Raw genomic sequence first — 12,964 nt, forward strand, 5'->3', positions numbered from 1 at the left:
GACAAAGATACCCTCAAATTACTTTTAACAGAGTTTGAAAGTCAGCTCTTTGTTTGCTCCGGGAATAACAATTGATCAGTACTATTTTTCTGGTGAAACGATGGGATGGTGATAACGACGGCAGCACGTACAACTTGCTTGTTTGGTTCAACTGGATCAATGCGTACACCGTTTGAGTATGTTAATGTGCCACATTACCCGGAGTCACACGGGCAAACCTTTCCCCCTTCTCCAGCTGTTAACCTTTGTATCACATTCTTAGTGAAATCCACAATCGATACGAATGAATAAAACATTGTACATCCAAATGTCTTGCGTATGAGGTCACACATTCAACAAATTCATCCGACGAGAGTCAGAGTTACACGATGAATGAACCTTTAAAACCGTTATAGCATGATAGCATAACTGCCTTAGTCATATTTTTGGCCAAATCGTGGTATCTGCCTAACTCTACTCTCCGAACGCTGTAATTCACTTTGCCTTTTAGTTTTTAAGAAAATTGTTCACACATCTGGTCACACCTACTGTATAGAAAAAAAAAGTCATATGCGTGTGCCAAAAAACATTCCTTTTCTTTTTTTCCGAAAACCGGAAGAACAATTTTTTCTGTTTTCCCGAAAACCGTAAAGTATCATTTTTGCAATTATACTACGAGGCTAACAACCAGTTGCAAGAGAATAATCCGGAAAACTGCTGGCCTCTCTCTCACTTCCCCCCCCCCTGGTTCCCCCCAGGATCTGAAGGGTAAGATGGAGGCCCTGCAGCCCCTGATCCCCGTGCTGGAGCAGTACAAGACGGACGCCCGGCTGGTCACGCAGTTCAAGGAGGAGATCCGCAACCTGACGGCCATCCTGATGGCCATCCAGGAGGAGATGGGCGCCTACGACTACGAGGAGCTCCAGCAGAAGGTGGTCAGCCTGGAGAGCCGTCTGCGCAGCTGCATGAGCAAGCTCGGTAAGAGAACCACGCACACGAGTACACACGCACACGCACACACACACACACACACACAGAGAGGCGCGCGCCCGCCCGCACGCACGCACACACAGACGTTCAGACACACACGCATGACGCCACACACGCACGCACACACACATGTACACACGCATGCACGCACAGACACACAGACACACGCACACATATAGACACACACGCACAGACGCACCCACACACACACAGACACACAGACGCACAGACAGAGACTGAGATTCAGGCCGCTTCACTTTAGTTAAAGGCACCCAGTGCAACTTTATGTAAACATTCAATGAAAAATAAACTTTCAATTTCTAGTCTTTTTTACACGTAGTAAGTTTCAATAACTCCATACCATTACATATCGACATTCAAGGAGCAAAGATGAGACGTCGTTGTGTGGTGAGAACTGATAGAAAATCGTAAACAACAACAATCGCCGGTGGGGAGAAGCCATTTTTCCATTGACTGGAAGCCTGCTTTATTTATTGTAGGTTACAAAAAATAAAGAAAATGGCGGCATTGTTGTTGTTATCGATTTTCTATCAGTTCTCACCACACAACGACGTCTCATCTTTGCTGCTTAAATGTCGGTATGTAATGGTATGGAGTTATTGAAACTTACTACGTGTAAAAAAGACTAGAAATTGAATGTTTATTTTTAAGCCTCGAAAGTTGCACTGGGTGCCTTTAAGTTCAGATGTTCTCTGAACTTTTATGTCCAATTTTGAAACACTGGACATAAAACTAGCAAAGGGTATTATATTTATATATATATAAGATATTGATTGAAAATGTTCGAGTTGACACATGAAATGTACTTCAAAAAGCTGTCTTTCGTTTCATTCAATTAGCATAATATCAAAGCTAATAAGGCTTATATGTAGGCCGGATGGTGTACACAAGATGAAGGGTTACGCTGCCCGTAGTCTCTGCCTCTTTGGTTGATTAGCACTACACCACTATCTGACTGGTCCTGAACGTCTGATACATAGAGCACTACAGCACTATCTGACTGGTCCTGAACGTCTGATACAGAGAGCACTACAGCACTATCTGACTGGTCCTGAACGTCTGATACATAGAGCACTACAGCACTATCTGACTGGTCCTGAACGTCTGATACATAGAGCACTACACCACTATCTGATTGGTCCTGAACGTCTGATACATAGAGCCCTGCACCACTATCTGACTGGTCCTAAACGTCTGGTACAGAGCACTATGTCCAAAAGAGTAGCTGTGTGCACATCCCACCTTCTGGCCAGGTGCAGGACAAATAAAGTAATGTTGCATGAAAGCAATGTAATGTCCGCAGCACTGCTTAAGCCCCCATATTAATAGTTAATGCTTAAGCTCCCAAATGAACAGCAACATTCCGACCCTATCGGGTCTTCTTCAGGCAAACGGTGCCTGAAGCAGACCCAATAGGGTCGAAACATAGCTGTTCATTTTTTATTAACAAATGAATATGGGAGTTTAAGCAGTGCTGCGGACGTCTGGTACATGGTCTGCAAAGAAACTGAGGACAAGATGATAATTCTCTACAGTACATTAATTAACTAACACAATTACTTAACAATGGTCTCGTAATCATTGACTAATGGTGGTCATGATTACTATTGGTGTTTATGTTAACTAAGGTAATGGTGTTCATGTTAACCATGTATTCATTTATACATTATTTAATAGGGTTAGGGTTAGGGTTAACTGTAACCCACTACCAATGACCCCTATGCTACTGCTATATAATAATGCTTACCATTGTATTCACCACCATTAATTAATTATTGATTAATGTACCCTTATTGTGAAGTATAACAGACAAGATTCTCGATGACTGTCACTATTTTCCCCTAAACCATTACATTGTACCTTTCACAGTAGAAATGTCATGTTGTTGTTGCACCGACAATACCATTATTACAGTGATGTAACGTGTAATGTGGTGCAGAGGATTTATGACTGAAGGTCAAAAGGGTTCTCAGGCCTGCATTAGATCAACACTAATAAGGGGGGGGGGGGGGGGGGGGGGTGTCCCTGGTGCAAATCGGCTCGCTTACATGTCCTTCCTGTTCGGCCTTGTGCGACTATACATTAAAGCCTGGAAAGAAGGACCTGAATCACCGTGCTTTGTGGGGTCATTAGTCAAGCCACTGCTGTATACATGCAATGAGTTGCAGAGGAAGTGGATGGAATACTAAAGCACAGACTGTGGCCAGGCCTTGGAGAAGCCGGGTAGAACTAAATACTAAAAGATATTATGGCAAACCTCATGAATACATCATGAGCGAGATTTGCTTACCGTCTTTCAAGTGATTTTTTTTTCATCCATGTATCCCGGCTTTCTACTGAAACTACATAAAAGTACATAAAACACCTGAACCCGGCAGATGGTGAAGGCATTCTTGTAAAACGATCGAGGATTCAGTTCAGGGTCTTTTATTTTCTAGCTCCCATTTATGCAATGACAGGAGCAGGACATTTGAGTGTTCAATTGTAATTATCACTCTGCACTCCAGATGGTCTGCCTTGAACCTTGAGCGTTTCTCATCTCAGCCGCTGCTACATCGTTTAGTCGGACGGCAGCACGGAGACCCTGGCTCGTTGCTAAAACATGACCCGTGTATTGGGGTATGGGGTGTTTATCTGTGGGACCTTATCTCGGATACAGCAGTCTTACCGTTCTATAGCATAACTTCTGGGGGTCAGCTCAGAGTCTGGCCTGGGAGTCGAAAACTGAGTTGGGCAGAGTTACGGCATGTATCCTGTTTCATTACGGAGATATTGTACTGCAAAGAATCGCACTCACAAGTGGCAACATGGAGCATTCGTAAAAAGGAGTGTATTTCTACATTGGCATGACTACACGTTTTTCATTTCAAACCTTGACAGACACCATCTTAGAGCGTGGGTGTTTTAGCCTTTTCACCGGGAAAGTAAAATGAACAAGTGCCGGCCATGTTTATGCTGTTATCCAATTACACGCTAACAGATCCCCACCCATCAAGCAGCAAGATTGGCTGAAACAAACATACAGCGAAAGAAAGCCAAACTCCTGTTCCCCCAAATTGAGCTGGTCTGCTATCAGACTTAAAGGTGACATATTATACAACTGGGTGTGAGTGTGAATAGCCGTTACGAGCCGTTTTTGAAAGTCTGCCTATTCTGACATCCCAAGTGGGCGTGTCCACCTCGATGTGTGCTGAGTAGATCGGTCAACCAGCCTACCCAGTGGACTGTAGCAAACGGTGCTCATCCATCCGTCATTTATCTAGGTGGACACGCCCACTTGTGATGTCAGAAAAGGGCAGATTTTCAAACGGCTTGTAACGGCTAATCACACTCACACCTAGGGATGGGAATTGATAAGAATTTCACGATTCCGATTCTGATTCTGCTTATCGATCCGATTCCTTATCGATTCTCTTATCGATTCTCATTGGGTGAGAAAATAAGTACAAATGTGTTTGTTTGTATTAAATCTCTTTATTATCTGATCAGAAGTGCGTCTAGTATTAGGAAATTGTACATTTTCAAATCAATTGGTCTAGACCAAAAAATATATGTTTGGCTATTTAAGCGCAAATGCCATCATTATGTGCCATAAAACTTAAAACACAGACTGAAAACAGTCAAGTAAGAGCTTGTGCCTCTGGAATACTAACAATGCTCCTTTGCATTCAACTTGTGACAATATTCAACTGACATAAACAAAATGAAGTATTGACTAGACAGAGATTTATTAGATGGGCCTACCTAATAAACCTTTGGAACACACAAAACCGGAAACCATAGCAACGCCGGTAAACAAACCCAGAGAAGCCCAATCCCTATGAGAGCTCCCCACGCTACGGCCATCCGGAGGCGCACAGAGCTGTTGGCCGTGATATTATACATACAATTATATTATATTATACACTATTATATATATAGAGTCCGGGAGTCGCAAACTGCAACAATCACTTTCTCCTCCATGCTGCAGTTCACCCCGGACTGCACTGCACTGAGTTTGACGGTTGAACGCTGATTGGCTGTTACGTTACACATGTCACTCAGTTGTCACGCTGTTGAACGCTGATTGGCTGTCATCACGCGAAATTCGGGTCAAAGTTGAAATATTTCAACTCGAGCGAATTTGTCGCGGCATAAATCCTTGTGAACGCGCTCGCCTGTGCACGGCGAAAGTGTAGCGCGACAAATCAAAACTTGTCGCCGGTTTTCTCTCGCGATAGATTCGCCCGATACGCGTCTCTAGATTCACTTTGTATGGGATCTTATCGCCCCGTCGCGTTTGGTGTGAACGCACAATTCGCTTCTTCCTCTGCGGCGCCATGTTTGCTGCGTTCTGAACCAAAACAAAGCAGCGTGTGTGTGACATCATGACGCATTTGCGACAAGGAGCGGACTCTCTAAGCAGGCTTGCAAGGAAGCAGGCTTGCAAGGAATCGGTTGACTCGGCGACGGTTCTGAACAATAACCGGTTCTCCATTCCCATCCCTACTCACACCTGCTGGGACAATATGTCACCTTTAAGATAAGTAAAAGTGTCATAGTGTGATCTGTTAGACTTGTGTGACCGATCTGGGTCATGATGTGTTCCCAGCGTGTGGCAAGCTGATGAAGATTACGGGCCCCTTGACGGTGAAGACTTCAGGGGCCCGCTTCGGAGCCTGGATGACAGACCCTCAGGCATCCCCCCAGAACAACAGGGTGAGTCATGATTATTTTATTTAGATGCTCTCCTCTAATGCCGCGTTCACACTGTACACGTCTGTCGACGGACGACGGAGGGCGTGTCTGACCTATGGGGGACGCGATCTGATTGGCCAACGGATCCGTCACTACCTGAAAAGTTGAACACTACTCCACTTTTTGAGGCAGGCAACGGAGTCAACCGAACGGATTGACCGCTTTACACATCATTACTTTTTTTAGACCAATCACGACACGGTGTTCATTAAAGATAACTAATGAGCGGGCTTGTTTCAGCAAAATACATTGGATCAGGATCCGTTTACTCTAAATGTGGCTACCTGACGTATAGACGTGTAGGCTGGATCACATAAAAAAGACTGTGCACGCCACTCATATGTCAATGCAGACCAGGGAATTGGCGCTTCCTGTGTCCTCAACCACCACCAAGTCTTTGAACCCCCTATGTTCAATCATTTACATACAACTGCTACCCTCCTGTGTTCCAAGAGGACATGTTTATTCAAAATGTCTTTGTTCTTACCTCCTCCTCTCCATCAAGCCTTCCTTCCTTTCATCCTTCCTTCCTTCCTTCCCTGAACAGCAAACAATCCAAAACAACAACAACAACAGCTACCACAACACTGGAGCCAATTATTCTACACACATCACAAACTGACATGAATACAAGAAGCAAAAAACACAAATATTTGACACAATAGTCACTCATACATACATATTTTCTATATTTCGCAATAGAATAGTTATCGACAAAAACAATTCCTTAAAAAACGTTGTTCTCCCTTCCTCCTGCTCAGACCCCCTCGTCGCTACATCCTCGTCTCCATCCCCAGTAGGGTCCTCATTAAAACCTCTCCACCAAACCTTCTAATCCCTCCTTCCACCCTCGCCCCAGGTGTGGTACATGGACAGCTACACCAACAACCGCATCGTCAAGGAGTTCAAGTCCATGGACGACTTTGTGGCGGGGGTGGAGTCGCGGACGTACACGCTGCCCTTCAAGTGGGCGGGCACAAACCACGTGGTGTACAACGGCTCGCTGTACTACAACAAGATCAAGAGCAACATCGTGGTGCGCTACCACTTCGAGACGGGCAGCGTGGACATACAGCGCGCCCTGGAGTCGGCGGGCTTCCACAACGTCTACCCGTACTCGTGGGGTGGCTTCTCTGACATCGACCTGATGGCGGACGAGCTGGGCCTGTGGGCGGTGTACGCCACCAACGCCAACGCCGGCAACATCGTGATCAGCTGGCTGAACGCCGACACGCTGCAGGTGCTACGCACGTGGAACACCGAGTACTCCAAGAGGAACGCCGGAGAGTCCTTCATGATCTGCGGCACGTTGTACATCACCAACTCCCACCTGACGGGCGCCAAGGTGTACTACGCCTACGCCACGGCCACGTCGACCTACGAGTACACGGACATCCCCTTCCACAACCAGTACTTCCACATGTCCATGCTGGACTACAACGCGCGGGAGAGGGCGCTGTACGGCTGGAACAACGGCCACCAGGTGCTGTTCAACGTCACGCTGTTCCACGTCATCCGCACGGAGGACGACTCGTGAGGAAACAGCGGGGGGGGGGGGGGGAGAGAGGTACAGGGGGCGTGGTTGGAAAGGAAGTGCTACTTGTGACTCTGTGACGTCAATCGATTTGGTTAATTTATTTTATTTATTTATTTGTTTTTTAACCGAGTAAATGTTTTGGTTGGTTTTGACGGTTTGATATTTATGTGTTTATTGATGTATTGATATTTTTGACTTATTTATTTATTCCATAAAGAGATATACACCATTGATCACCAAAGTGGCTACATCTTATACATAATATAAAGCACAAACTCAACATATATATGCATCCATTTTTTAAGGTGAGCCTGGAGGCGTTGTTTTCTATTTCCCTCAATATTATGCCGTCATGGAAACACAACATTTCAAATGCTACGGGGAGAAAAAGCTGAATATCCAATTTGAAAAAATGTAATCCGAATGTATTTCTCTTAACGACTTTGCTTGCATAATTTAGAGAATTCCTTCTTCCTATACAAGAAAGTATCAAATTGATGTCAAGCAGACACAATTCTATAATAACATGTAGGTATCAAGTGAATCATCAGAAGTGAAAACAGTAGGGAGAAGGGCATGTGAAGACGTATTTTAAGTTAATGTATAGGGTTTCATTAAAAAAAACAAAAAAACACTTGTTATTCAATATTTGCCACTGACTGTTAAACTTAATTATTTCTCATTAATTCCTGTGCTATTAAAGTCTCTAATCACAAAAACATTGCTACCCTTTCATTTAATTTCAATATTAAAATTTTTCATTTCCTCATTAAAACATTCAATCCTTACTCATTTAAATCTGAAATATCCTATATCCTTCTGTAATTAATCGTTAATGACCTGTATCGATACTTGGCTATTTTGTATTTTTCAGCAACAACTTGAGGAGAGGAAGTGTTTGCCTTATACCGCGTTGTACATTCTGCAAGTGGGCACCAGCTTGCGTACATGAATGTTGGCTATTACTCATAGTGTTTATACTGTAACTCTATAGCTGTGTATTTTGCATTTGCGAAAACATTGTCCATGCCTCACTCAACTATATCAGAGGCAATTTGTCATTGACGCCCAATAACACAAGATCAATATTGTGAGCAATTATTTGCGTGAATAACAAATGCTCGAAAAAAATAAAGTAATTTATGTTTTCATGGTGTTGCGTGGTTGTTGTTCAAGTGTTGTCTCAGTATGAACATCCGCCGCTGTCTGGCTGTTGTATCATGTGGTTAAGAGGAGCAAGTTACATATTCCACAGTAATATTTTAGCACAGCAACAGCCAGTCCATGTCCATTAGGGCTAGACTGGTAAACAGCAGCACTCAAATGGGCTTGTTAGTTTTCTCGGTCTGCCAGCATCAGAATATGACATTACATCACTGCAAGCCAATGGAAATGGAAACATTGTCAGCCAATGGAAACTTTTATATTCATTAGGCACTCAAATGAATGGAATTGAACTGTGCAAGAAGCATTATGCATTAATTACGCAAAGATAGAGAACAGTACATTTTTTGTCAGATCAAGCTTATGGTTCGTAGCCCTTTATCACAGTGTCAGCTTTGAACTGATTCACAGCCTAACATTTGGTGACACCCCCTAACCTTAAGCCCTTAAATGGGCGTATGAAGTTGTCTGCTGCAGTTCTTAGGGCTCATCTGGAGAAGGGGAGGTGTGAGGACACTGTGTATGTGTGATGACCCGCAGTGGTAGGAGATAGGATCAGCTGCCTCCATCACACACACACACACACACACACACACACACACACACACACACACACAGTGATCACAGATACACGCAGGAGTACACATACACACACACGCACGCACACGCACACACAAACAGTGATGGCTTCCACACCACTCGAATACTGCCTATTGCCAGCGGGGATCTACACACACACACACACACACAGTGCACACACACTCAGATGGAGATACAAACACACGCAGGCATCAAAATTACCACATAAACACTCAGGCTCTTTTAACACAAACACACACACACACCACGACACGTATGTAGTCATAAAAAGGTGCCATATAAATACTGTCACTGCAAATCAGACCCACTCACACAAGGAAATAAACAAGCATTTAGAACCAACTATTTGGGACACACAATGAGCACACACCCACCCACACAACATACATACACACCACACAAAACACCAATAGTCACAACAACCCATTGCATACATGATGCAGTCGTACACACACAGGCACATTAAACACACACAAACACACACACGCACAAACACACACACACACACGCACACACGGTAAGCAGCACACAGGTCGTGCCACGTCAGAGGGCGTGATCCAGCTGTGGGTCTGCTGCAGGCCAGATCGATTTGGCTCCACCGGTCAGACCGACAGGCAGCACCTTAACAAAAGGGCAGAGAGCCGGCCGGACCATCTGCCCGCCTTGGGCTGCTATGGATCTCTTGGGGCTGGGAGTTCTAGACTCTCCAGCATTTAAATATCATTGATTCAGAAGCCCCTCATCGCCGACTTCAAAACATCGCCCTTTGACAGGCTGGAGCGTCGGGAATTTGCATGCTGCCATAACTCCCTAATCTCACTACCTCAGCCAGGGAATAAGAATGAGGGAGGGAGAATTATCTGGAGACCCGCTACGGAGACCCTCACAGACGTCACATTCATTATTCATTCCCTTGCACCCTCTTATTTATTTCTGAGAGTCAGAGAGGAAGGGAAAACTATCCTGTTGTTTTCAGTTGCGCGGTGGTCATCCACATTTCATGCCGCACATAGAGGACTGCAGTTAAACTTCACGGGGCAGTAACTACAGTTATAAGACAAACTGTCACACTAAAGGATGTTTGTACCAGCATGTCAGAATACCAAGTGGAGGATGAAAAGCAATGCACTCAATAGAAACTGTGAGCCTGCATCAGAAATAGAAGGCGCTTTGAGACCCATGTGCACTTTACAAATAAGGCTGGATTATAGGCCTATTTCTTTATCCAAAACTGGCAACAAAGACTGTTTGTGTATTTTTATAGACGAACACGGTTGCACATGGTATTGAGTTAAAGTGGTTATTTGATCATCCTCATCCTCCAGTGATTCAAGGTTTCTAAATTAATTGTTTTGTCTTTGGAAAGGGGGGGCTGATGGGAGGGCTAAGTAACTTTCTTTCTATGACATCCAAAAACAATTATCCTGTTTGTTCGTGTGTGTCCTTATTTACATTGTGAGCAAATTCTGGCACGTCTAATCCTTGATTAGTTAAATAAACTGAATCAGTGAGGGATTTTATAATTAAAAAAGTAAGCACGGTGAGTGATTTAAAGGTACAAATAAAAGAGGCCTTAGGATTGAACCTTGGTGCACACCAAATGGCAACGTTTGTTCATTCAGATGCATCGCTGCAAATGGAGACAAAGTTTTCCTCTTCTTGATGGCCAACATGACTTAAATAAGGTCCATACCTTAACATCCCATCCACCTTTACGAAAGTAATGTGATAACCATTACTGTGTTTGTTCACAGTGGTAAAGTTGTATTTCTTAATTGTGACGTTGGAGTTTGTCTGCCTCAAGGGAGAGAATAAAAAGGGTCCCAATCAATGGCACACTTGTTCTTTCATGTCATATTCATCTGATGGAGAACTTTGAAAAGACAAGAATACAAGGCACTGAAATATTAATTATAAACACATATATGCGGAATATATGTATGAGGAGGAGTGGGTGGGGGGGGGGTGGTGCCACACATCCACCTATTGGAGGAAGCAAAACAATATTTCTGATAAGGTAACTGATAGCAAGCAACGCTGCAAATCATCTTGACAAACAGTAATTCACCGGGCCCTCAGATAAAGTGGCTTTCAAATCTTTGAAAGCCACTATACACAATCAAATCAGATATGTAACAAGAAGCACAAAATTGTACGAAAAAAAGGAACACGTCCCCAGAAAATGTTATGAAGAGTTAATGAAAAAAGTAATGGCCATCTTAAAGGGATGATTTCATAAACCGCTCTCAATTTCCAGACTGAGCCATGCGGTTGGTTGGAACTCAATTTCGCCGCTGTCTAGTGTGATGTTGTGAGATGGAGGCACGGAGGAGTGGCATCAGTAAGCAGTTTGGGACTGGCGGCGGCGGTGCCACTCGCTGATGTCTTTAAAGCAAGTGAGCTGTGGAGATTGAAGTCATTAAAGTTAACAGCCAGTGTTGGTGTGGAGCACTTAGTCCTTACATTCAAAGCAGCGTCATAACAAGGAGAGATTTAGGCTCTTTCAACGCCTCTCTCTCATTCCCCCCTCCTTCACCCCTTTATTCATGAATGAGGGAATAACGTGGAGAAGGAAAGCTCAGACAGGGCCACAGTAACGTAGTCCTGGGTACACCGTCAGGGTTCTGTAGCCGCAGTGACCCTGTCTGGCCTGTAGGGGTCCAGAAAATTGTCCAGAATTATGCCTTTGCAATTCCTTCTTTGTCTACAGGCTTTTTCTTCTGGTTCAGGCCCATGGGCAGGGCCTTGTGGTTATGTGCTGCGTCAATGAATGCCTCTTTCTTCACCACTTTTCCTTTGTTATTCATTAAGCAGGCCTTCCTCAGTGTGGCTGTCTCTGCCAAGCTCACTGGAGAAATTGTCCTAACCTTTCTTCTATGATACTAGAAGCACAAAATAAGACTCTTACTTGTTTCAGAGGTTTTTAAATGGATAAATGGGACATATTGACTTTAGGCAAAATTGTACACATTTTGCATATTTGTTTTAAAATATTCACATTTATACACATGCAAGTTTTGAAAGCTCTCCTCTTGCTTTCCCTCTGATGATAGTGACCAGCAAACTGCTTCCAAGGTGGTGTATGCTGGTTAAAAGGCTTTGTGGTCGTTCAGTTGTAATGAAGCAGTTTGCAAGGTTGTGAAAGTGGTCGTCTAGTACATCTCCAAAGATTTTAATTTACATAAATGTAATCTATCGCCGAATAAGGTTACACAATGGTGATTGAGCCTGTGGCCCACTGATGAAAGCCCTTGCATTTACAGTACTATGAATGTTAAGACCTGGATGTTGTTGGCAACATTATTGTCATGCATTCAGATCACAAGCGCCGCAGTTAATGTGTTTTCCATCATTATGTTCCACCAGAAAGGGTAGGACTCGCTATTCAGCTGTAACTGTTGCCGCCAAAGAAATGCATTGGTCTTTGAGATTCCTCATAATGCACACCGTGGGCCCTATTTCAACGGTCTGAAACGCAAGTGAGAAGCTACTTGCGCTTGGCAAGTAGCTTTGTGGGCGGTTCTATGGCGATACCAGCGCAAATCTAAAAAGGGTTAGACTCAAGTAGCCTAATTACCCGTAGGTTTGGTTTGGGCTTAACGTGCAATAAACCAATGAGAGTGCCAGCTCCCATCCCCTTTAAGAGCCATGAGCGCATTTGAATCTGACGAGTTTATATTTTGAAAGCGCGTCTGCACTCTCCGATGAGACAGATGCACATGCAATTCAAACTTCAAATGGCTCAGTTTATGGCCAAATAATATGGCCTAATTCACACATGGAATAAGGTTTTCTTCCACAACTTCAGAAATACTGAGTCCTCAAATAAATTTCGGCAAAGAAAACTTAACACACATATGATATGCGGTAACTGTGGTTCTATTTAATGATATACGCAATAGGCCTACATTATAAGCATTGTTTCTTATCAGTATT

The 12,964-nt window shown here is 43.8% G+C and overlaps 1 protein-coding gene across 1 annotated transcript in view; it reads left to right on the top strand.

The window, feature by feature from the left end:
• Positions 1-8,413, top strand: part of LOC132462854 (noelin-3-like) — a 16,825-nt gene extending 8,412 nt beyond the window's left edge. Inside the window, exons 4-6 of the mRNA XM_060058617.1 lie at positions 738-957; positions 5,582-5,688; positions 6,587-8,413. Of these exons, the coding sequence (XP_059914600.1) occupies positions 738-957; positions 5,582-5,688; positions 6,587-7,264 (1,005 nt within the window). The 3' untranslated portion in view covers positions 7,265-8,413. The remainder of the gene's footprint in view (positions 1-737; positions 958-5,581; positions 5,689-6,586) is intronic.
• The last annotated feature ends 4,551 nt before the right edge of the window (positions 8,414-12,964 follow it).

Source organism: Gadus macrocephalus, chromosome 8, assembly GCF_031168955.1.
Source record: "Gadus macrocephalus chromosome 8, ASM3116895v1".
Classification (NCBI taxonomy): domain Eukaryota; kingdom Metazoa; phylum Chordata; class Actinopteri; order Gadiformes; family Gadidae; genus Gadus; species Gadus macrocephalus.